Below are 21801 nucleotides of genomic sequence, written 5' to 3'. Positions count from 1 at the left end.
TATTTTGGTTAGGCACACTCTGGATTACGTGTATCTGCACACACACAATTTAGTAATTCTGTTCCCAAGGCCAAATATTTCTACTTGAAGCTATTTTGGTACAGTGAGTAGGATGAAAATTTTCTTACTAAGCCTTAAAAAGTAGTCAGAAAACAACCTAGTGTTTTCAGATACCATGCTCGAGTGTGTGACAGCCTTGCTGGGTGAGTAATCTACATGAGTTTTCATAGAATACTCATCACCTTGGTATTGGAATACTAAATCACGCTGTAGATGCATAGACTCTGTAGGGACTCCGATGCCTTGTTCTGTTCTTTGCCTCTCGGGTGCCAGCAGCCCTGCATCGTAGCTGCACACTGCTGGGACATTATATTGAGTAGGTAATTCTTCCAAATAGATTTCAGAGGGGCAGTCTGAACGTGAGCCTTGCTGCAGCAGTGTGGAGGTATTTCCAGCTGTCACAGGCAGCAAGCCAGTCCTCTTGGAGACCAAGTCTTGTGTGTGGCCATTAATGGATTCCTGCGCCTGCACAGAGCCTTCCTCATTGGGGCTGGGGGAATCCGACTGTGCAGATCCATTGCAGGATAAAGGCACATAGCTATGTGATCCTATAGACCTCCCTCACTCCTGGAGCACATCTGATATGTCAGGTCTACAATGTAATGGTTAATAAGTCTTTTTTTTCTGTAGAAATTTAAATGCAGAACTGTTATACTTCAGGCTGCATCTACTTACACAATCACATAATTATGTCATGGCATGGCAATGTCTTAATTTCTTTTAAATAAATTGACTCCCCAGGAAAAGCTGTTATACTGAGAATGAACTTCATTTGTCATTTACAAATAAGTGAATTTCATAATAGCTTGAATGCCTTATGTCAAGCTGCTTATTTCTGATTTAATGAATAATGGAAGAACTGGAGGACACATCATGGTGGGTTTTTTGTTTTTTTAATTGCATAATTTGATAAACCTAATAGAGTTTAGTAATTATGAGGTCAGAGACAAGCTCCTGTATCCCGCATGTTGAGAAACAAATATGTGTTGTGATCCACGCTTCCTCAGGCCAGTTGACTAGGTCAAATATACAAATTTATGAAGATCTCTTCCACTTACAAAAAATTGGATATTTTTGTATGGAAATTGGATGCTGAGCACCAGAAGGCAGTTATCAAAAATATCATTTGCTCGCCTGCTGTAAGCTGGCCCAGTTCCTCTCCTATGGCTTGGATCTTGAAATGAAAGTAATACAGTTACTTCTCAAACTGCTGTGGTTCCAATCAGATATGGAGCTATACTGATTATCACTACTTAAATGTGCCTGGTTTTGATTGCCCTAGGAAAATAATGCCCCAGTATGTTGGTTATTTTTGTTACTGAATTTGAAGCTGCTGTGGCATAGAAGCAATAGCATCCAAATGATCTCCTCTGCTATAAATATGTATTGTAGATGAGAAACTAGTACTACTCACTGCAAAAGGGAATTTGTTCTAAAATTGACTGTAAAGTGTTATGAAAACATTTCTTTAGCAAAGAGGCAATTTTCTTTTTTAAATGACTGTGTGCAGGCTCACTCCAAATTAGCTGCATTAAGGTAATCACAACATTCACCAAGTAAAATCTGTATGTTTTGTGTACAGATGCTCAGGGGCATCCTTTTGTATCAAAATGATGGCTGCAGAACTAGTGACTGAAAGAACTCTTTTGTTGTGGGTAGGTTTTTTGGTGTGGGTTTTTTCCTTGCCTTTTTTTTTTTTTTTCAAATTAAAAAAAAATCTGGTGTTATTTATGAAGAAGGAGCAGATCTGCAAAGTTAACTGTATTCCTTCATCTTGCTTTCAGTGATGTGGGGCAATAATGTGAAGCCTGTAATTGGCCTGTAAGTTGGGACTCTGCTACGTGTGTGCTAGCTCCTTTTGCTCGCTGAACCAGTAAGAAGCTCCCTAAATGGTTCTGCTCGCTCAGTTCTCACAACTGACAAGAAGAGCCCGCAGCCTGCCCGCAAGGACCCCCGAGCCATTCCCCCTCCTGATCCCATTTATCAGGGGGACTTTTTTTACATCTTTACAACGCTTTTCTACTCAAGCAAGCCTGTCACCCTCAGTTTCTGGGCGTTGCATTGAAATGGCTTTGGTATCCAAAGACTTTGAAAAGTAGTATAAGAAGTAGAAATTATGGTGGTTTTGTCTGTGTAACATGGCAAGATGTTGTTTAGAAGGTGGTAAATAAGGCTTTAAAGCTTGAAAACAGAGAGATTTGAGGACTCAGAAATGGTAATTTCACAGAATTAAATGTCTTTGTAGATGAGTATAGGTGGAGTGAAAAAGGGAAGAAATATTCCTTAATGGTGGTTTAGAGACTGTCAAGTCAAAACAGCTTTAGCCAAGGATGAGAGAGTGATATGGTTTTCCAGTATATCATAGTTATAAACTTAATAGTGTGTTATTTCTCAATGATGTGATAGTTTCCATTTATAATTTCAGAATTGTTGTCAGTGATTTTTCTATTTTATGAGATACAGTTTAGAAAGAAACACTTCAGAAAAAAATACGTATTGGACTTGCTGGTAGTATAAGTAGAAACAAACTGAGAATTCTTCTGTCCAAGGAGGTAATGTGCAAACCTGAGAAGATCCATTTGAAGTTAGGGTTATAGTTCTTACACTTAAAAAAAGAGAAAGTCATCTGTACCTTTCTGCTTCTTGTGGAAAACATAGAACCAGATAGAGTCAGAATTCTGAGTAATGCCACAAGATAAGCTAACTTTAGTCATAATAAAAGGGATGCCCGGTACATCATCTATGAATCCTTGAATCCTTTTAGAGAAAAACATACTGATGTTGTTGTGGTTTGGGTCAGGTCATTGCAAGGATATTCAGATATGCCAAATACTTGCAGATTACTCCAATATCATGTTGGAATGTGTGTTAAGTTTTAAGAACTAATCAAAAGTACTTTGTAAAAACTAATTCAGTCTTTCCTTTAATGTACTTCTGGTGTACTGATATTGCTTTCAAATTTTTTAAACTTCATTTTTACCATTTCCTTGTTCCTTAAGCGGTCAAACATCAATGCTTATATACACCTGAAATGCAAGGCAAGGCTTGCAGAAAACGCTTCGAGTTACATTTCACTTTTTCTTCTGATTGCGGCATTTCCTTTAGCCAAACCATTTCAATCTATCTTGAAGAGATGGTGTTGGTATTCCTTTTTTATAGCTTTAACTGTGACAGTTACAAGAGAATTATTTATTGAAGAGTGTTTAACTGGGTATAACAAAATAATGTTGTTTCAATTGTCTTCCTTTGTACATTTTGATTATTAAGATATGACTTAAAAATAGAGGCATATGTGTATTTTAGAATCCAGTAGGACTTGATTTTATGGAAGTGTGATGTTGAAATATTGGTGTGCGCTTTTTATATAGGAAATCATGTAATCTAGAATTTTGAGGCATAAAATTCAATAGATGATTTCTAAAAGTCCTGTATGATTTAGGATCAGTTTGGATTTTAATTTTGTAGCTGAATAATAATCCCTCTATGAAGTTTGAATGATGGAGGGATCATAAGGAGAATTCTTAAACATAGAACAGTTTTTCACTAGAGAATTTATATCCCATCTCTTGATTAAGGCTATTTTTATTGAATATTTTATTATTAAAGTAGTACTGAAAGCTCTATATTGACATCTGGATACTGATTAATAACTGACATTTTTTCATCAAGTATTTCTGGACTAATTTGTCTCAAAAAGAAAAATAAACCTTTTTCCCAGCCAGTTTAGTACAAAACATGTTTCTGATTCTTGTCAGGGAACACCTAGATAAAGTTCTATGAAACGTGAGCTTTGAAATATTTATATTTTAATACTGCATAATTCATTTGTTTGCATTGATTCTCTGTTTTCTTCTGTTGGAAAACAAAAGGACTCAGTGTAAGGTATACTGGGCAAAATTATGCTTGCACCTCTCTTAAATAAAATTCACAATAGTACCTAATCCAGCCAGCTACTGTAAGGAAATAAGTGTTCTTTTCTACTGGCCTTTTAAGTCTGTCCTGTCTTGATGCACAGTGATGAAAACAACAGCAGTGTGCTTTTGTGTTGTGTTCCAAACATGCAGAAATATGAGAATTCTTTGATTTATAATTAGCATAATTGGCTCAGATCATTGTTTCTGACTAGGATTCTGTCCTGCTTACAATAGTCCAGGACCCCGCTGCAGGTCTGTTTCTAGAGTTTTAGTAGAAGAACATCCACCTCTTGTTTTTTGCCCTTTCATCTGTGCTGCAGCCTGGTCTTCTGCTCACATCTTTCTTCTGCCCCACTGGGTATCAGCAGGCTCTTGTTTTTATTTTTCTGTTCTTCCTGTTGGAGACCAGGCATTTAACCTGGGGAAGGCTCAGGAGGACCTCATCACCATATTCCGTACTTAAAGGATGACTACAAAGAGAATGGAAGCTCTGTCTACTCTTGCTCCCTGGAGAAAGCAAAAAGGAATGGTACCAGGAGAGGCTTTACCTTGATAAAAGAAATATTTTTTTTTACAGTGACAACAGTAATCACTGTAACAAGCTCCTGAGGGGCATGGTGGAAGCCCTATCACTGGATTTTTTCAAGACAGGGTTGGACAGGATGTTAGACAATCTCATCTGGGCTCCCTCTCTGGTAGAATATTGGACCAGATGAGCTTTTGAGGTCCTTTCTTCCCTGGGCAGTGCTGTGGTTGTATGAATCTACAGCCCTTCAGAGGACAAACTCCAGAAAGCAACAAGCCAAGTACAGATTTGCAGTACCAAAACTGAAATTTTGGAGTAAGAGCTGATGTGTGGTTCTTATAAGGAAAGCCTATGTTTGTTTCCTCTGTGAGGCCTGGAGCTGCTTTGGGCCAAGAGTGCCAGCCTCATGGCTTGGAAGTGTCCAAACCACCTTCCCTTGTGAATGGAGCGGCTGGGTGTGGGGGAGAGACTTTATGATCCTGAAAAATGTCTGTTTTCTGGCTGCCGGCTTCTCAAGCTTCCCAAAACAGCGAGCACGTGTGGGGTGCGTGGGTTTGCTTGCAGCTGGTGTGCTGGAGCGTGCCAGCCACTTCTGACAGCAGAGTGCTGCTGGCACTTGCCCTGCCAAGGATGTCACATCAGCCCTGGCAATCCCTCGGGAGCTTCCCGGGGCAGTTTGTGAGTCAAGGGAGGTGTGTGTGATGGAGGGGTGCAGGACAGTTGTGCTGAAAGCTGCGGGGCTGCAGGAGCAGTGTGCAGGATGTGGCAGATGGCGTTCTCTTTGAGGGGTAAGGTTTTGAGGGAGGCAGGAGCTCATGCAGATTTGTGCTGGGAAGTGGGAAGGTGTGGGGCATGCCAGAGGAGTGTAAATGCATAGGCAGAGCCTGAAGGCAGGGAGCTGGTTTTGATGAAGCTGAATTGTTACAAGCAAGAAGGGGAAAGGTAAGGAGGGAACATCTTTATCTACTTCTTGTTCTCTCTTTAATCATAAGAGAGGAAAACTGCTTAGAATGAGGGGAAACCACAGAACTTGGCGTACTGGTACTCTCTGCCCAACTCCACAGAGGTGGAAACAGGTAATGATCGTAGTAACAATGAAGTGTCTTCTCAGAATCATTGTATACATAGTTGTATTTCTCAAGTATGTATAAATACAACTTGATTTCTTTGCTAAATAAAGTTTAAAAATAAGCATAGGGTAGCACTCACCACCACTGAAGCTTAATGTGTGTATTGTTCTTTACACATCAAAATTCTTAACATGGTTAATTCTATAACGTGTTCAGTGCTGCCCTTTTGGCCCATTCCCGGTCTGCCTTGCACAAGGAGGTTGTGGCAGTAGTTTTTCCATTGATACTTGAGAGAACTTTCCTGCCCTTAAGACTATTTCCAAGCTAGGGTGCTCCCCAGTTTTCAAGGTTAAATAAGCCTGTCATGAGATCTCCAATGAATAAACAAACACAAGATGATTTGTTTGTGTTTGAAAAGATCGATGTTCACACAGCACTACTATTTATCACTCTGCTTATAGAAAACTCTTCCAGTTTTCATGGGTTTTGTTTTTCAATTTCTATCTTCCCCCTTCGACCATATTTATGTATGTGGGAGGAATCTTATTTACCTAGTCACATATAAATCTTTTTCTAAATCTTACTATTTACTCTTTATGCTGTAAATCAATCTAAAATGGCTGAGTAAGAGCTAATCCAGTCTCTGGCTCTTCATATAACAGTCAACTCTGCAGAAAAGTAATCTTAAATTGATTATGTGCTCACTATATAAGGTATATATATTTTTGCCTGGAAAGACAATATTTACAGAGTGCCACTCACTGATTCTTCTGTAGAAGTTAGCTTTGTATAAATCACAGTAATCAATTAATTTTTCACGATGTGTAGAAAGTGCTTAGAAAAATCCTGCATCCACTTCGAGTGAAGGGAAGCTCAGTTGCCAACATCACTAGCTGCAGATGTGTTTGTCCAAAGTAATTTTGAATGCAACTGAATAGCCTCTATTCACACATTTTTTTATATTCGTGAGGGGAGGGAAACATATATAATCTCTTCAAGTAGTGTTTAGGAATGTTGTCTTTGAGATCATCGTGCCGTTTGCTTAAGTGGTTGTTAGAAACATCCTTAAGAGCTCCTCTTCAGCAGAGAAAAGGAAATCATTGTGCCTTGTCTGCGGCAGTGGCAGTCATAGATGAGACTCAGGAGAGGCTGTACTTTACTTTTTATTCAAAATAAACCTTGCAGAGTGTTTTCTGAAAACAACTCTTAGTGCTGGCTGTGGTATTGCAGTTGAAAAGAATGATTTTGTTTCCCTGCAGTTGTTTTTCTCAGCTGCACTGTGCAGGATATTGTCTCCCATCTGGCTAGATCTTTATGATGTTAATAATGAGGTTTGGTTTGCAAAGAGGGTTGATTTCATTTGCACCTTGAATGTTTCCTATTTTCAAACTGAAACCTTTCATATTTCCTTCTGGCTCTACTTTTATCAATTTCAGAACTTGCTGTGTTTGTATGGGGTTGTCCTGTTTTGTTTTGTTTTCATTGATATGTGTATCTTTAACTGCGTTTTGGTACACCTATTACCTTGGACTTTTAGAGCTACAGGTTTTATTAGGCAAGTAGACCTGATCTTTTAGCTGAACTGCCTATGATGGATTACATAGGGTTGGAATCCACCCTTCAGCAGATGTGTGTTCAAAACACCCTGCATCTTAAGTCTTGCTTTTTAAGGTGGCAAAATAAAAATACTTCATTTCATCACTCAAAATCTGATAATTCTCACTGACATTCTAGCCTTTAGTTCGGAGAAATGTTGATGAGCAGTATGTCCAAAAGCTTAGGAAGAAGGTGAGAGGTTAATACAAAGCGAGGTGGGGAAACCCAAAACATAGCTGTGTAGGTTTAACATTCTCTTTCCCCTGAAATTGTTTTTATCTGATCACTTCTCACTTATTAAGCAGGAGCAGCTCCTGGTTTCTTGGCATGTGCAGTATGGACCAGGATAGCTTTTCCTTCCCTTCTGCTAGCAGCAGGTGGCCTCTGTGCAGTGAGCAAATGGGTGGTTTGCTGGCTTCTGGTTACTTGTGCACCAGCAGCCATTTCTATGTGTTAAAATTGTTTATTTATGAGCCTCTTTTATGTATGAAGTATTTGACCCAGGATGATCATAGGCGTGGGTAGTGGCCATGTGTTACTTCATGTAAAAATACCAGTTTTAAACAGTTTAATTTTCTGTCAAAAGTACTTCACACTTTATAATCGTCTGTTAAAAAAAAAAAAAAAAAAAAAAGACAAGGGAGAGAAGTAAATATCACTATACAAAGCTTGTTTGGTTTTAAACCAATTCACATAACAGTTGGTCTTGACGAGACATTTGTGTTTAAAAGTACCTGAAACCTGGTACACTACTTGCTGTTGACACAGCTGTTGTTTTACTCAGTTGTTATCTAGTGGGCAGACTACTTACCACCCTATTACCGTTTTGTTGTTGTTGTTTAATTGTTGTTTTATGCGGTGAAAAATCATCTTGTTTTATGTCAGCTAGTGGTTCTTGGAAGCCAGAAGTGGAAAAGTGCGTGCTGGTTTCTGTTGCAGTAGAAGGGATGAGAAATAAAAAGGAGCCTGGGAGAAAGTCAGGGTTTACTGGATCTGTGGTCGTTCATGGGAGAATTATTTCAGTCAATCATATGAAATTTACCTGCTACAGCCCATTTATTTTTGAGGTAGAACATAGCAATAGGATATGTTTATATGTGGTAAATCCTGAATAACTATATTGCAAACAGCAAAAAAAAAGTGATGAAAAGACAGTCTAACTTGAATAAACTTGGTAGATTGCTGGAAGGTAAAAAAGTTAGTCCATTGATAATTGTATGGTATTTCCTTAATTGTGTTGCACACTTGCACCAGTTTATCCCTGAGGTATGGCTGAGAGGATATTTTTTAAATAGGAACCTCTTTAGTTTTGTATGATCCGGAATAGGAATTGTTTTAAAAAAACTGATGACGTTCTTGGTATGAGGAAAGTTTTGTACGTGTCTCACTCCGTAGCTGTAATGTCAGCTCCGGCAGCCCGAGAGGTGAACAGTCCATTAAGGGCAAATATGAGGAGTAAATGATAAATAGATACTCAGACACTGAATTACTGAACATGCAAGAGTTAATGGTGCAAATATCAAGAATTGAAGTATTATATAAAACTAGAACTTTCTTACTGGTTTTGTGAGATGAAAACAAAACAGATAGGAAAGAACGTAGTTTAGTTAGGGATTTAGTGTTGATATTGGGACAGGGGAAGGTGATGAGACAGGTACTTACAAGAATTGAACCAAGATTCTTTTACTGTTTTTTGGTGCAAAGTTTTACGGTTTTGACTGTAAATTCCCACATTTTGGTGCGAAATAAAGTTACATTTGTTTTATTTGCAGGATCAGTCAGGTTAATTTTTCTGCCAGTAATTGTTTTATTAAAACCACAACTGCAACACACGTCATAAAAGGGAGAGAGGGAGGAACAAAGAATGAGAAAATTAAAATGTAAATTTTTAGTAGAAAATACCAGCTAACCCATATGCAGGCTAATTGTAGACTTAAAAAGTCTAAACACACATTAGAAGGAATTAAGCCAACCACCCTTTATCCTCCAAAATGTATAATTACGTTGTATTACAAGTAGATAATTTAATTGCTAAATCATCATTCAAGTGTTTTCAGAATGAATTAGAACAAAGTATTGCCTGCCAAGCGCATGCAACCTTCAATTCCTCGCATTCATCATGCATTTATCTCTATTGAAGAGCTTTCTTTTTATCCCCACAAACTCATCCACACCACATGTTACTAGACTATGTCATAGCATTAAATAAATCTGTGTGCCAAAAAAGGCTCAGGCTGCATGATTAGATTTGGTGGATTCAGTGTGGCATCTCACACAGGAGAAGGTTGAGTGGAAATTCAGCCATCATCAACCTTAATATATTTATGCTATGGTTCACTTGTGTAAATAATTATCTTTGTTTCCTTTTAGAGCTCAGTATGTTTCCTGGAAATTTCAAACTCATCTGTCAGCCTCCACTTTTTTAGCTAAACTCTGATGTTTTGATAAACTGCAAACACTCTGTTCCTCATTCTGCTTTTTATAAATAACCCAAAAGGTATTACCACTGAAAATTAATTATTCTGCCATTATTGTTGGTCAGTTTATCTTGGCAGTTTAACATTGTGACACTGGATTAAGCTTCTTTTACAGTTCCCATTTTATTTGTTGTATCTGCCTTTATTTAAGCCTGTCAGTTTAAGTGTCAGGCAGTTAATTAGATGAATATCAGTATAGCATAACATCCTATGTCTTTTTCCTGAAATATTTAAACCGTGTGTTTAAATTTGGTTTTTTGGCTAATCTATGTCCTCTCATTTTTATTGTTACCATTATTCTAGGTGAGTTATTCAGAAAACGTGCAGAAGAAGCTGGAGATTTTTCTCTGAATATTAGGTTTTCAAAAATATAATATGCAGATTTCTTTTTAGAAACTGCCATGGGTTTTAATAGGGTTTTTTTGAGTTCTTGTGGGTTTTCTATTTACCCAAAGCCATCATGTTGTGAGTAGCTGGGGTTGGCACAGTTTAGTTTTTAGTTAGGGAGGAATGTGGAGTGTTCCTTTGTCAAGACTTGAGAATTGTTTTAGAAAAGACAGGAACCTATTAGAGGCTAGTTTTAAATATTAGCATTTGCTTTAACTACTAACAATGTTGAATGAGACTTTGGGAATTACATATATAAATTCTGATTTTGTTTAAGTCAGTCTTTTACTCCTCTCCCAAAATAATAAAAAAATGTATTCAAATAATAAAACTAACTAAAAATTACAAGTAATATCTCTCTATATTATTTTATTAAAAATTAGTAATTTATTTTAAAAGTATTTTAAAGTTTGCATTTTTTCAACTTTTCCTTTCCTTTAATACATATTAATAAAACTATTTCTTTTTAAGCTTAAACCTACTTTACTTCTCCTAATCTCCCAAAAAAACCCTCAAAAAACAAAACAAAACAACGACAAAAAAACCCCACCAAAAAACCCCACAAACAACAACAAAAGAAAACCACCCACCTAAAACCCATGATACTAAATTTAACAAACATAAAACTGCTACATTGGGCCTTGAAGATAGAAAGCCTTTATTGATGTAGGGCATTAATATGCTATATTTCTTGAGGCGTGCAAATGAATAAGGATTTTGATTCAGGTATTAAGTGTCTTGCTACCATCTCAAGAACTCACTTATCTGTATTTCTTCAAAAAGCCATTAAATGTAGAGAACCACACCTATTTGTCTATCCTTCTTTCTTCTCACCAATAATTAGCTGTTGAAGCCATCAGTCCACTTCAACCTAATTTGTCCTAAATGACAATCTAAAGGGTGCTATGTTCCTGCAAAGATGATAAAACCAGGTGATGCCACAGAACACAGTTACAGCCCTGTGTTACATGGCCTAAAATTCACCACTTTCAGGAGGGAATTGTTTATGAATTGACCCTGACCTCTGAGAACACTTCAGTACACAATCTGGTGTCAAGGCACAGCCATGTAAGAAATGAGGCTTTTCAGTGCCCTGTACAGGTTTTTGTGTGTTTGTTTTTGTTTTGTTGGGTTTTTTTAAGTTACTTGTTTGAAGAATTTAAATTACCAGAAAAATAAAAATCTGTGGGCCAGATTTCTAGCTCTGTCCTTATTTATGAATGAGAACAAAAATTTGGTTTTCAAGGTGCTGCAAGATCATTTGCAAGAGTATACAGACATAGAAGGAATAAAGTAATACTTTGAACCAAATAGCTTTTCTTATACTGTGGTGGAGACCCATATGAGCCTCTTCATAGACCTCTGTCATTTTGGACAAATATAAGCTACATTTTTTTTTCTTAAAACATTTCAAGTCATGTTCTGCTTGTTTTGTGCCCAGAAAGCATCTGGCCACAGATCTGATGTTGAATTACTGACTCTAGCACTTACATGACAGCTGTGGACTTTGTCCTGAATCAAATCAGTCTTCTCCAGATGGCTGAAGCATCAACAGAAATACTCCAAGGAATGTTCTATAAGTACCTGTATTTTCTTAAAAAATTATGTGCTGGGCGGGTGTATCTGGTCTTTGAAACGAATTCTGGTAAAAGTGAAAAGAAAGCCCAGTACCTCTAGAGCGCACGTATATGTGCAAGGGCCCGTTCGTGTCTAAAGGCTCTAAAATGCTCTCAGTGCCGTGGGAACACCAGCTGAGTCCCCGCAGTTCTCCCCTGGTGCCTGCAGTGCCTGCTCCTGCACAGGACTTCCCTGGGCGAGGCAGGGGCAGCCTTGTCCCAGCAGTGAAAGCTGCAGGTGTCGACTGTGATATTAACTCGATCTCTTGTCTTGTTCCTCTGTGGCCCAAGAAGGTCACAAAAGAAGGCAGAAGACACCAGTGCAAACTGCAGTTTCCCTCCATCCTGTGTAGTGTTGCCACGCATCACTGTGAAAGTTTAGATGGATTTTGACAGAAAATACCGAATGCAGGATCTGATCTCTGTGCTAAGCATTCCTTACTGCAAAGCTTAGTGACCCACTGCGTTTTAATTGGCCTCTTTGTGTTGGCCTAAGTGTGCTGTGTGTCCTGGACTCAGTGCATGTTTTCATTTTAGCATATAATTTAAGCGCTTTGCATACACTTTAGTCACTTTATATTGTGATTTATCCTTTACTTTTTACAGATTTTTGTAAATCCTTGTAAATCCTCCAAACTCTTACCTGGAAAAAACCTCAGCCGCCTTCTTTTTGAGATTTGAAAAATCAGTGGATGCACAATCCGCTCACCTCTCTTGTGTGTAAAGTTTGAGTTTGGTAAATTATATTTATTATTCTGTAGGTCAAGAGCTCCATGAATAATGTGATTTGTATTCTGAGTTTGCATAAACAACTAATACAATTTATAGCTGGAACTCAGTGAATAATCCTCTGAGAAATTACAGATTAAACAAAGATTTATCTTTTGCAGTGGTAAAAATGCAGACTTCATATTTTTTACATTTGTTAAGGTATTGAATCTCCACATAAATTCCACTTAAGATCATCAGTTCACATAACTCTTTCAAGGGATGCAAAAATGTTCAGCCTTATTTGTGTATCTGTCCATCTCCTTTCTGTCTCTTGCCCTTGAAAAATAATCTTCCAAGTACTAACCTAATAGATCTAAGGTCTTCTGTTTCCATAAAATGCAAACATCATCTCTGTCAGAATGGAGCAGGATTTATGCAAGGGGTGTGGGACCCAACACATCTCCTTTCTCACTGTTCCCTCACTGACCAGGACTCCTTCAACAGGCTGCACCAGCCCCATGCATAAATGAGGTTGCCTGGGTCAGTGTAAGGCAGTTTCCGCTTTGGGATATTTCCTTAACTCCTAGGAGCTCCAAGTAATTCAGACCCTTTAATACAGTTCAAGGGTAAGAGTTGGGTGAGGTTCTTGCTTTTGGAACCTTGATTGGTTTCTAAACAGGGACAGTTAACACTTTCTGTTCACAGGGGCCAATAAAATAGTTGGACCAAGAACAGTCATAATAAATGATCATACAGAGACGCATACAAAAAAGGATGCATGTAAATGTAATCTTTTTGTTCTCTGAGGCAGAAAGGTTGCCAGCAGTGTCACATAGGTGGACTTGCATGCACAGAAAGCTTTGTGCTTGGAATTCCTTGTGTGTCAGAAGCTCACAGCTCAAGGACAGGCAGAAAAGTAAGCTGAAGTCCCAACAAGGACGTGTTAGGTTCTTGATGGAAGACCTAGAATGATTAGATGCTCAGATGAGATTACATAAATGCCAGAGGGAAGAGTTAATGTTCTGGATTAAAAAGGGTATTTGGATCCCACCACTGAACCATAAGCTTCATTAAGAATGATGTGTAGTGGCCAAGACAGAGGGATGCAAAAGCAGGAGCTGTGTGGAATACACTTTGATGAATTGACATTGACCATAAACGTAGTTAAAACTGTATACATAAACTGTCCATACATAATGTTTTTATAAATATGAACTGTGTTGTTGTAGTTCATCTACTAAAATGGAAGAAAAAACTTTAAAGCAAACGTTTAATTGTTAAAGGTTTTCTTCCCTAGGAGGATTTGCCATGCACATTCCTAGAATAAATTGTTTTGGTTTTGATAGTCAATGGGTGTTCTCTCTGAAATAAATAACTGGGAAATATAATTAGCGTGAAGCACAGCAAATGCAACATCTAACTGTTGCTCTAAACACAGCCAAGTCCACAGAGGTTGAAGTTCCCTTGATCATGTGTGCTGTGGATTAATCAGCTCTGCTTCTTTTTCTTTTGGAAGGTTTTGCCAAATACGGGGAAAGTGTGCTTTCTACATCTGATGCTGGTAGCTGCGTCTGTGTGGAATAATACATTGTTTCAGCAATGTACCTGGTGTGGGTAGAGCAAGGAGGAGGTTATTTAGGTTAGTCCTTGCTGCATGTCATGTTAGTCATCAACACTTTTTTTTAATTGATATATATATATAAATGGAAAATTGTAAATGGATTCTTCTTTTGTTAAAGGTTTTGTATTCACTTTGCTTGCAACAAAGAACAGAACAGAAACATCTTGAAGCTTTCTCCAAATCTTCACTCATGGAGGACAGAGTATAGTGGTAGATGGAGATAATGTTAAAACTTCATTTTACTATCTAGGGAAAAAAACCATTTAGACTTGCTGTGGTAATAAAAGGACATGCTGGCTACACCTCATGCCTCTGTAAGCATTGTTAGGAGACAGGTGTGTTTTCTTGGTTCTCTAACTGTATCTTTGCTGCAACTCAGAGCAAATCCCAAAGCACTGGTGTCTCTTTTGCAGTTTGTATAAAATTAAACTTGAAATGAAAGCAAAGCTAGTAAAAGGAATCTGCAGAACCATCCCTGTACATACACATGCAGTGGAAAGTTTAAGGTCTGTGCTGCGCTGTAGAAATTGCCACCTCTGAAATGGTCATCTACAAAGCCTCTGTCCCCCAAGTGTGAGCCTTTTATTTGTGGATTTATTTTGTTTTATCATTTCTTCTGTGATTAGTCTTAATTTTTTTTAAGGACAGTTTGAGAGCATACTGGCAAATCCTTTTCATTTTCACTTCAGGCTCCAAAAGAAAACTTTCTGGCTGAAGTTGGTTTAGAAGCAAGCTCTAATTTTTTGTCATGCTTTTGTTTGGGTATCTAGATGTAGAGGTTAATTAATAGTTTGATTAGAGGATTTTTTAAAAATCTTTATTGGCTGCCCCATCTGCAGACAGTCACTTTGCTGTAGAGATCCATGGCCTGCAAAAAGGCCATAGTGGAAGGCAGAGATGGCTGAGGCTTCCTCCAAAATGCCATCCTGTGACCCTTGAGTCAGCTGAAATTAGAGATGTGATGGTGCTGTGAGGAATGGCCTTCAGCAGTGCCCTGAGCTGGTAGCAGCCACAGTGGGATAATCATTCCAACTTCTTCTTCTCAGTGAAGCAAAATGTTGGTGCTGATGTGGGGGCTGTGGGGGTGTCTGACATGTCTGGAGGCAGGACAGCCACCCACCGCAGAGGGGAAGGTGGCTGGGGTTACATGGCCAAAGAGCCTGAGCATGAAGCCAGGAGCTCAGCCCAGTGTGCTCCAGGTTACCTGGGTGCTCACATCTGGGAAGCTCTCTGTTTTCTACAGATATTTGCCAGTACTGGCTCCTGCACCCCTCGGTTTTGAATGTTTAAATGACCTGCACCTGAGGTGCACCACGGTTGATTTTCCTGCCGAACGCTCCATTGAACCTTTGCAGCAGGAAAATGAATGAACGGTAGTGCACCTCAGGTACAGGTCAGCCCCTCGCTCCCCTGAGGGCTGCACAAAGCTACACCAAAGCCCTTCCCACCTGCACACAGGAAAGCAGCTCAGTGCTCCCTTCACCATGGCAGTCTTTGTGCCCTTCAGCTGTCGCTGGGCACTGCAACGCAGCAGTGACATTTGAAAAACCACCGAAGATCACTGTTCAGTGCCACACACCAGCAAAGCCAATTAACTTGAACGGGAAGTGGGGTTTAATGTGCATTTGGGGATTACGAACTAGCTGAAGGTGGGAGAAATAGGTACTTAACAGTTCCCATCTGGTCTGCTCATGCTAAAAATATCTGAATTTCTCATTGAGATGCTAGTATTTCACTAAGCTCTGGTTATCTAATACCTAATAATCAATAGATAACATCAGCAGATGTTGATACATAGATGTGTATTGTGAGTCCAGAAACACTTTTAATTAGAAATTGAATTGTGCTAGACTACACTATACTCATAAATACAGATATAAATGCTAATGTGTGTTAAATCTGGGAGAAAGACACTGTTAAGCACCGTTTAAGCCTCCAGATTCCTTTCTGAGAGATTATGGAAGCACATAAATAAAACATCAGTATAGAGCACACATTGGACACAGTGCTGCTGACTACATCTGTGCACTATAGATCCAAAACTTTTTTTCTTGTTCATTTTGGTAACAAAAATTGTTACCAATAAATGGAATTTCTTTCATTTTGAGGTATATGTTCCTAAAATGAGGCTGTTTGGATTAAATTTACTGTGATGGAGAAACAAATTTATCTGATCCTAAAAAGTTTCCTTTAGATAATTTGGGCAAAATAACTGTGACTTGAGGGTTATTATCTTACAGTGAGGCTTTTTCTTGGGGAAGTCAAAGTAAAGTGAACCAGACAAGCAGTGTCTACAGTATTTATAGCTACTCTCCTTCCAAAAAATTAATTTTCTTTTCAGTATGATAGTACATGTATGATAGGACCTTTTTTCAGACTTGGGTGTGGTAAGCATGGGCTTACTGGTCCTAACAAGGTATTTCCATATTTTCTGTTTTAACACAGTCATTCTGCTAAGTCAGTGAAACTGGTCTGTGCAAGTTTATCAATGCAAAAAATGTAAATACAAGTTGGGACTACTGCTGATTCAGGAGTAAGTGAACGAAAGAAGAAAAGTATTTTGGTCATGGAAAAAAATGTTTAATTTATGGTGTTCATCACTTTGGGGTTCAGGGGTTTGCTTGTTTAGTATAAAATTTCCAGCTAGTGCCACCTTGGCAAACCCTAGAATTTTCAAAGTTAGTTGTGAATTAGAGGGAGTATTTGTGTGTATATTTTTTTATCCTTTCCAAAATGCACAGTGTTTCCTTCTAGAAAGTGTCCAGGCAGGCCATAGAAGGGAAGACCCTGCCTACAGATGCCAAATGGGTCTAGTGGTGTTTGAAAAATACAGCTGTAAATGTTCGTGTGTGTTAAATCTGTGAGAAAGGCACTGTCAAGCACTGGTTAAGCCTCTGGGCTCCTTTCTGCCTGGGGGGTTAGAAGCACATGAATAAAAGATCAGTGTAGAAAACGTGGACACAGTGCTGCTGATTGGTGTGGGCAATGTGGGGGGCTGTCTAGCAGGGACTTGTTCAGTAAACTAAATAAATAACAACATTAGATTAAGTATCTGGTGTTTTCATAAGTAAAAACGCTCTGCTGATGTATCTTGCCATTCTCTGAGTGCTCTTGAGGTGCATCTGCTGTGTCTGCCTGATACTGGAGTCTCCTTGGGGCACTGTTAGGGCTGCGCACACATTTGTACACAATCCCGTGGAGCTGATTAGGTGTCTTTGGGCTCATGCAAAACTGAGAACATATGCCATTTATATTTAAGCAATTCTTTTTCTTCCCCATGCAGTAATTAAATTATTTCTGTTAGTATATGTGATCACAAAATGACCTATATATATTCTATCTATCATTTCAAGGTTATTTGGCCAGTATTTTGGAGCAATTTCACCCTAAATTTAAATAAACATACTAGCAGGATATATTTTGCTACTGCAGTCTTTGTGTAAGTCTGTTTTGCAGCTGAAGTTCTTGATTCAAATGAGTAATTTGAAAATCCAGGGTGGGGAGCAGGAGCATGAGGCAGGTGTCCTAGTTATTTAACCAGAGCGTGCAGTCCCTGACAGCTTCTCTGTTCTATCTGCCAGGCCGCCTCTCAGACAATTAGCCTGGGGTTCTGAAATGTCCCTGTGTTTGGCAACTGTTTGCCTTTAATGACTTCATCCACTTAACATCTTTATAACAACAAATAGATATCCTGGTATTTTAATTAGACATAATGGAAAATGATCCTTTTTCTTTTCTGGTTATATTTGAAATCCAGCCTGGCAAATATAGCAATAAAATTAAGTATCTGAAACTGGGGAAATTCTGATTCTTTGTATTTGGATTTCTGAATGCAATAGAGTAGAGAGCTTTTTTAATTAAAGAAAATATAGAAAAAGATAATTATCAAAAAGGACAACAATCCACCAAATCTTACTGAACCTACCTGCAAAGCTGTTGTGGTGTCTGCATGTTGCCTTTACCTGAAAGCCTCTCAGCTATATAATAATTAAAATTTGGAAAAAGTGCCTTTTGCCAGTAGAAAGTGCCATGCAGGTGCAGTCACATGCAGCTTTGTAACTATTTTCCCCCTCAAAGTACAGTTAATAGTTGTTAACATTTCTTCATTCAGAAATACCCAGAGGGAAATGGTGACAGGTGGAAAACGCCTGTTCATTATTGTCTCAAAGAACAATCCCAAGGGAGACAAAGCAGGTTTTAGGGAGCAAAACGTCGGTTTTATAGATGAAGATAATGTTATTTGAAACAACAGAGTTTGTCCGCAGAACAGTGGGTGTAAGTGCAGTGATGTCTCAGGCTCATCTGGTCCCAGGCATGGCCACCCATTGGCAGAACTGCATCCAAACTGGGAATTTCACTACTGCAGCAGCGTCAGTGTAGGTGACACATACTGTGGCAAAGGTCTGAAAGCGATGGACAATGTCAGGTAGAATGGACAAAGGTCTGAATGTGTTGAATGTGGTCATGCAGGATAACCAAAGGCCTCAGTGTGTGGAGTAGAGCTGGTCTCTGATGCCCAACTGACTTCTGTCAGGATGCCCGACAAGGGCTTTGATATCTGCTGTGTATAAATACATTGTGAAACCAAATACCATGGGGTATTGGAGAGGACAGATGGGAGTGTGGGTTCAATAACAAAGTGGAAAAAATAAAACTGAATAGAGACCTTACCTGCTGACAGTTACTCAGGTGTGAATTTCACGAGAGGAGATGCCCAAGCAGCCTGTTGGTCCTTTAGAAATGTAGTCTCAGCTTTCAATAACCTAATTGTCCTGCTTGAGTACCAATATCCTTGTTTTCTCACCAAAAACAAGGTACGGATTTCAAAAGACAGAGCTTGCCTTGTGTCTCATCAGGGGAGGACGGCCTTCCTCTGTCTTGAGCAACCACCAAGAAGCTTTCACAAGCAGTATGTGGAGCAGAGCCGTGTGTGTGAACATGTTCTGGCAGTGTTTCATCAGTCTGAATAGGTTTGCCTTGCCCATAAAAAAGGGTTGAAGCAGTGATTAATATGTCATACTTCTGTGAATATTTATTTTCAAGTAACATGGAGGTATTGAAGGTATCCGGCAGCATTAGCTGTTACATTTTAGCTGCAGGTCTGCTGCTGACATTCAGACTGGTTTTACGTTATGGTCTTTATCTTTAGAAATGCTCATTGTAACAAAGTCCCAGATGAACAGCTGGCCCTCTTCAATCAAAAAATGAGGTACAATCTCAAGGAATTAGCCCAGTGCCTAAGTGCATGCTTTTGAAAGTGGGGACTCTGTGCAAAGGAGAATTTCGGAGGGCTGGGAGATAGAGTAAGAAGTAGCAGCAATGTGTAGATGTGCGTTTCCTGAGAGTAAAATCTTTGATGTTATTATTTGAGCAGTTTCCTTATTCCTCTGCAAGTCTGGGAATAAACGTTTATTAGGAAATTTTCTGCCAGTATCCCCTTGTATTCATTACCCTGCTTGGCAGAAGAACAACCAGCCTGCATTTACATCCCGACTCTTAAACACGTTGTTAGCTGTGCCTCTCTAAGTGAGGGATCAGAGGCTTAGCTGTAAATATGAGGAAGGCTCAGGATAAAGCTGCGTATACAGACTTAACCCGAGGTCACAGCTCAGTGAGAGCGATTTTGCCCTGGGGTTTTGCTGCTCTTTCAGACCTTCTCCTGCCCTCTGCTGGCAATTCCCTGTTACGGGACAGGGCTAGGGACAGGGATGCCATTACAGCAAACCCGGGATGGAGTCACCTGTGCCAGCTTGCTGCTTGCAGTCTGCTGTGCCGAATGGAATTTGAATTCCTGTCATTAATGAAATTCCTTGCCACAGGTAACTCCTGTGCCCACTGCATTTATAGTGTTACATGAATGTTATATGAAGTTGCATAAAGTACAGTAGTTTTGGCCTTTGAAAAGCATCCCAAGGTACAAGCTATCACCCAGCGATCAGTTATTCTGTCCTTCAAAACTATATTTCCTTTCTGAAGGCAAGCGAGTTTCTGACTTTTGGCAGGCATGCTGATTTGCAAAGTCAAGTACTTGAGTTAAGAAATGCCAGCTTTGGGGATGCCTGTGCTATTTTAGTGCTACTCTTGCCATCTTGTGTTTGATGCCTGTATGTATTAGAATGCAGTTTTCCTTCACAGTTTTTTTTGGTTTTTTTCCTCCATGTTGGTGTATTGCATATGTAATGAATAGTAATTCCATGGTTTTGTAGTTTCACCTGTGATATAGCCAAGTGTGGAGTGCTGTTCTCCAGACAGCCTTCTTCAGGTATAACTGTGACTGCTTTTCAGTCTCAGAAAGGAATGAAGCAAGAAGCACAACTAACTTTGAACTTGGTTCAACTCTTATGCACTGAATGAATAAGCAAAGGGATCTAAAAAGAAAAAATGTAATGTATATATAAGAGCAGTCAAAATAGAGTGTACAGACTTTTCATTTGGATACCTTCTCATTTCTTAAATATATGACATTACAGACTTGATAATATTTTAGTATTTTCTGAATTGGGTTAAGATATTCAAATGCTTGAGAAAGCCAACCTGAAAAATTGTGCATCAAACGTGGATAGCAATGGGGTTGTGAGCAAGGCTTTTAGATTAACTTCTACCAATTGTGTTTGTGAAGCAATCAAAGTAGAGATGAGTTATCTGTGATTTTATTGATAGGCCTAATGGGATGCATTTTTGCTGGTGGGTTTCTGAGATACTTACTGCAAGCCAGGAGAATTACGAGAATCAGAGCAGGATTTTGTGAATGTAGTTCATGGACATGAAGTCTCTTGCTGTTCCTCTCCATTCCTCCATTTATCCCCATTCTAGTTTCTGTACTTCAGGTTGCACCTCTACATCTGAGTTACATCCTTTGCCACAGAAGACCTTAACTCGTGCCTCTGCTTGTTTCTTTCCCTTTCTCCAGCTTCCTTGTTCCCAAGCTCAGTCTTCCACCTTTGGGCTCTTGATCCATCTGAATTTCACATCCCTCTGCTGCTTCTAGCCTGAGTTGTAGGTTTTATGTTTGTTTGACTTTAAGACCATTGAAAAACTTGCCATTGGAGCTGTAATAAACCTATGCTGACAACAGGATTCACTTTCTTGGCTACTTATTGCAGGCCTCTTTGAAGCAGTTACAAACTTTTGCCATGGTTGCTTTACTGAGCTGCCACCTCTTGTCTCCTCCTTCCTTGTCAAATCTGGAAATAAATGTCAGCCAAGTGAGCAAACACGTGGAGCAATGGAAGTAGGATGAGTCTTTGGTAATAAATAAATATGTATTTGACCCACAAATTGAGTTGTAATTAACCAGCTGGGAGCTATAATCACATTTTCCCAGGGGTCTGGCTGCCTTCAGGTAGTCTCAGTCTGTGTGAGCTGTGGAGGATTAGAGGTGGTCTTTGAAGGTGCTGCTTGGGGAGAAAGCAAGCTGATATTGTAGTGGGGGACAGCTGAGACCCTACCTTTGTCACCAGGGGCCACTAAGGCTGGCTTTCAGCCTTCCTACAGAACTGTGCATTTTATAGAAAGGTACTTCCTATGCAAAATCCTTGCTCCCACAGACAGGATGCCTTTGGAAAGGAACCCACAAGTGTGACTTTTCAGGAAGGTAGTTGGGGTTACAGTCTGTGTAATTTTTCCATTTGTATTTATCTGATAAAATTAATAAGTGCGGTTCTCAGAGCAAAAGGAAGGGGACTTAATTAGAATTCAGTGACTCAGTAGGGAGCCCAGATAATGATTGCAAATGATGTAAACTGTGCTGTGAGATACCTTGCCTGTTTGCACTGCAGCGCTGCTCAGACCTCAGGAGATCCTGAGAAGGGAGGGAAGGGAGG

At 39.2% G+C, this 21801-nt stretch overlaps 1 protein-coding gene across 8 annotated transcripts in view; it reads left to right on the top strand.

The window, feature by feature from the left end:
- Window positions 1-21801, top strand: part of MAP7D2 (MAP7 domain containing 2) — a 95514-nt gene that overhangs the window by 36713 nt on the left and 37000 nt on the right. The window contains exon 1 of one of the 8 annotated variants that reach the window (XM_040056044.1): window positions 165-203. The exons of 6 other annotated variants lie outside the window; for them this stretch is intronic. In XM_040056044.1, the coding sequence (XP_039911978.1) occupies window positions 176-203 (28 nt within the window). In that variant the 5' untranslated portion in view covers window positions 165-175. Of the gene's footprint in view, window positions 1-164; window positions 204-13941; window positions 13997-21801 lie in introns of those variants that run through there. One more of the 8 variants, XM_040056042.1, reaches the window with a different exon arrangement.

Source organism: Hirundo rustica, chromosome 2 (assembly GCF_015227805.2).
Source record: "Hirundo rustica isolate bHirRus1 chromosome 2, bHirRus1.pri.v3, whole genome shotgun sequence".
Taxonomy (NCBI): domain Eukaryota; kingdom Metazoa; phylum Chordata; class Aves; order Passeriformes; family Hirundinidae; genus Hirundo; species Hirundo rustica.
This window is presented reverse-complemented; position numbering and strand designations above follow the sequence as displayed.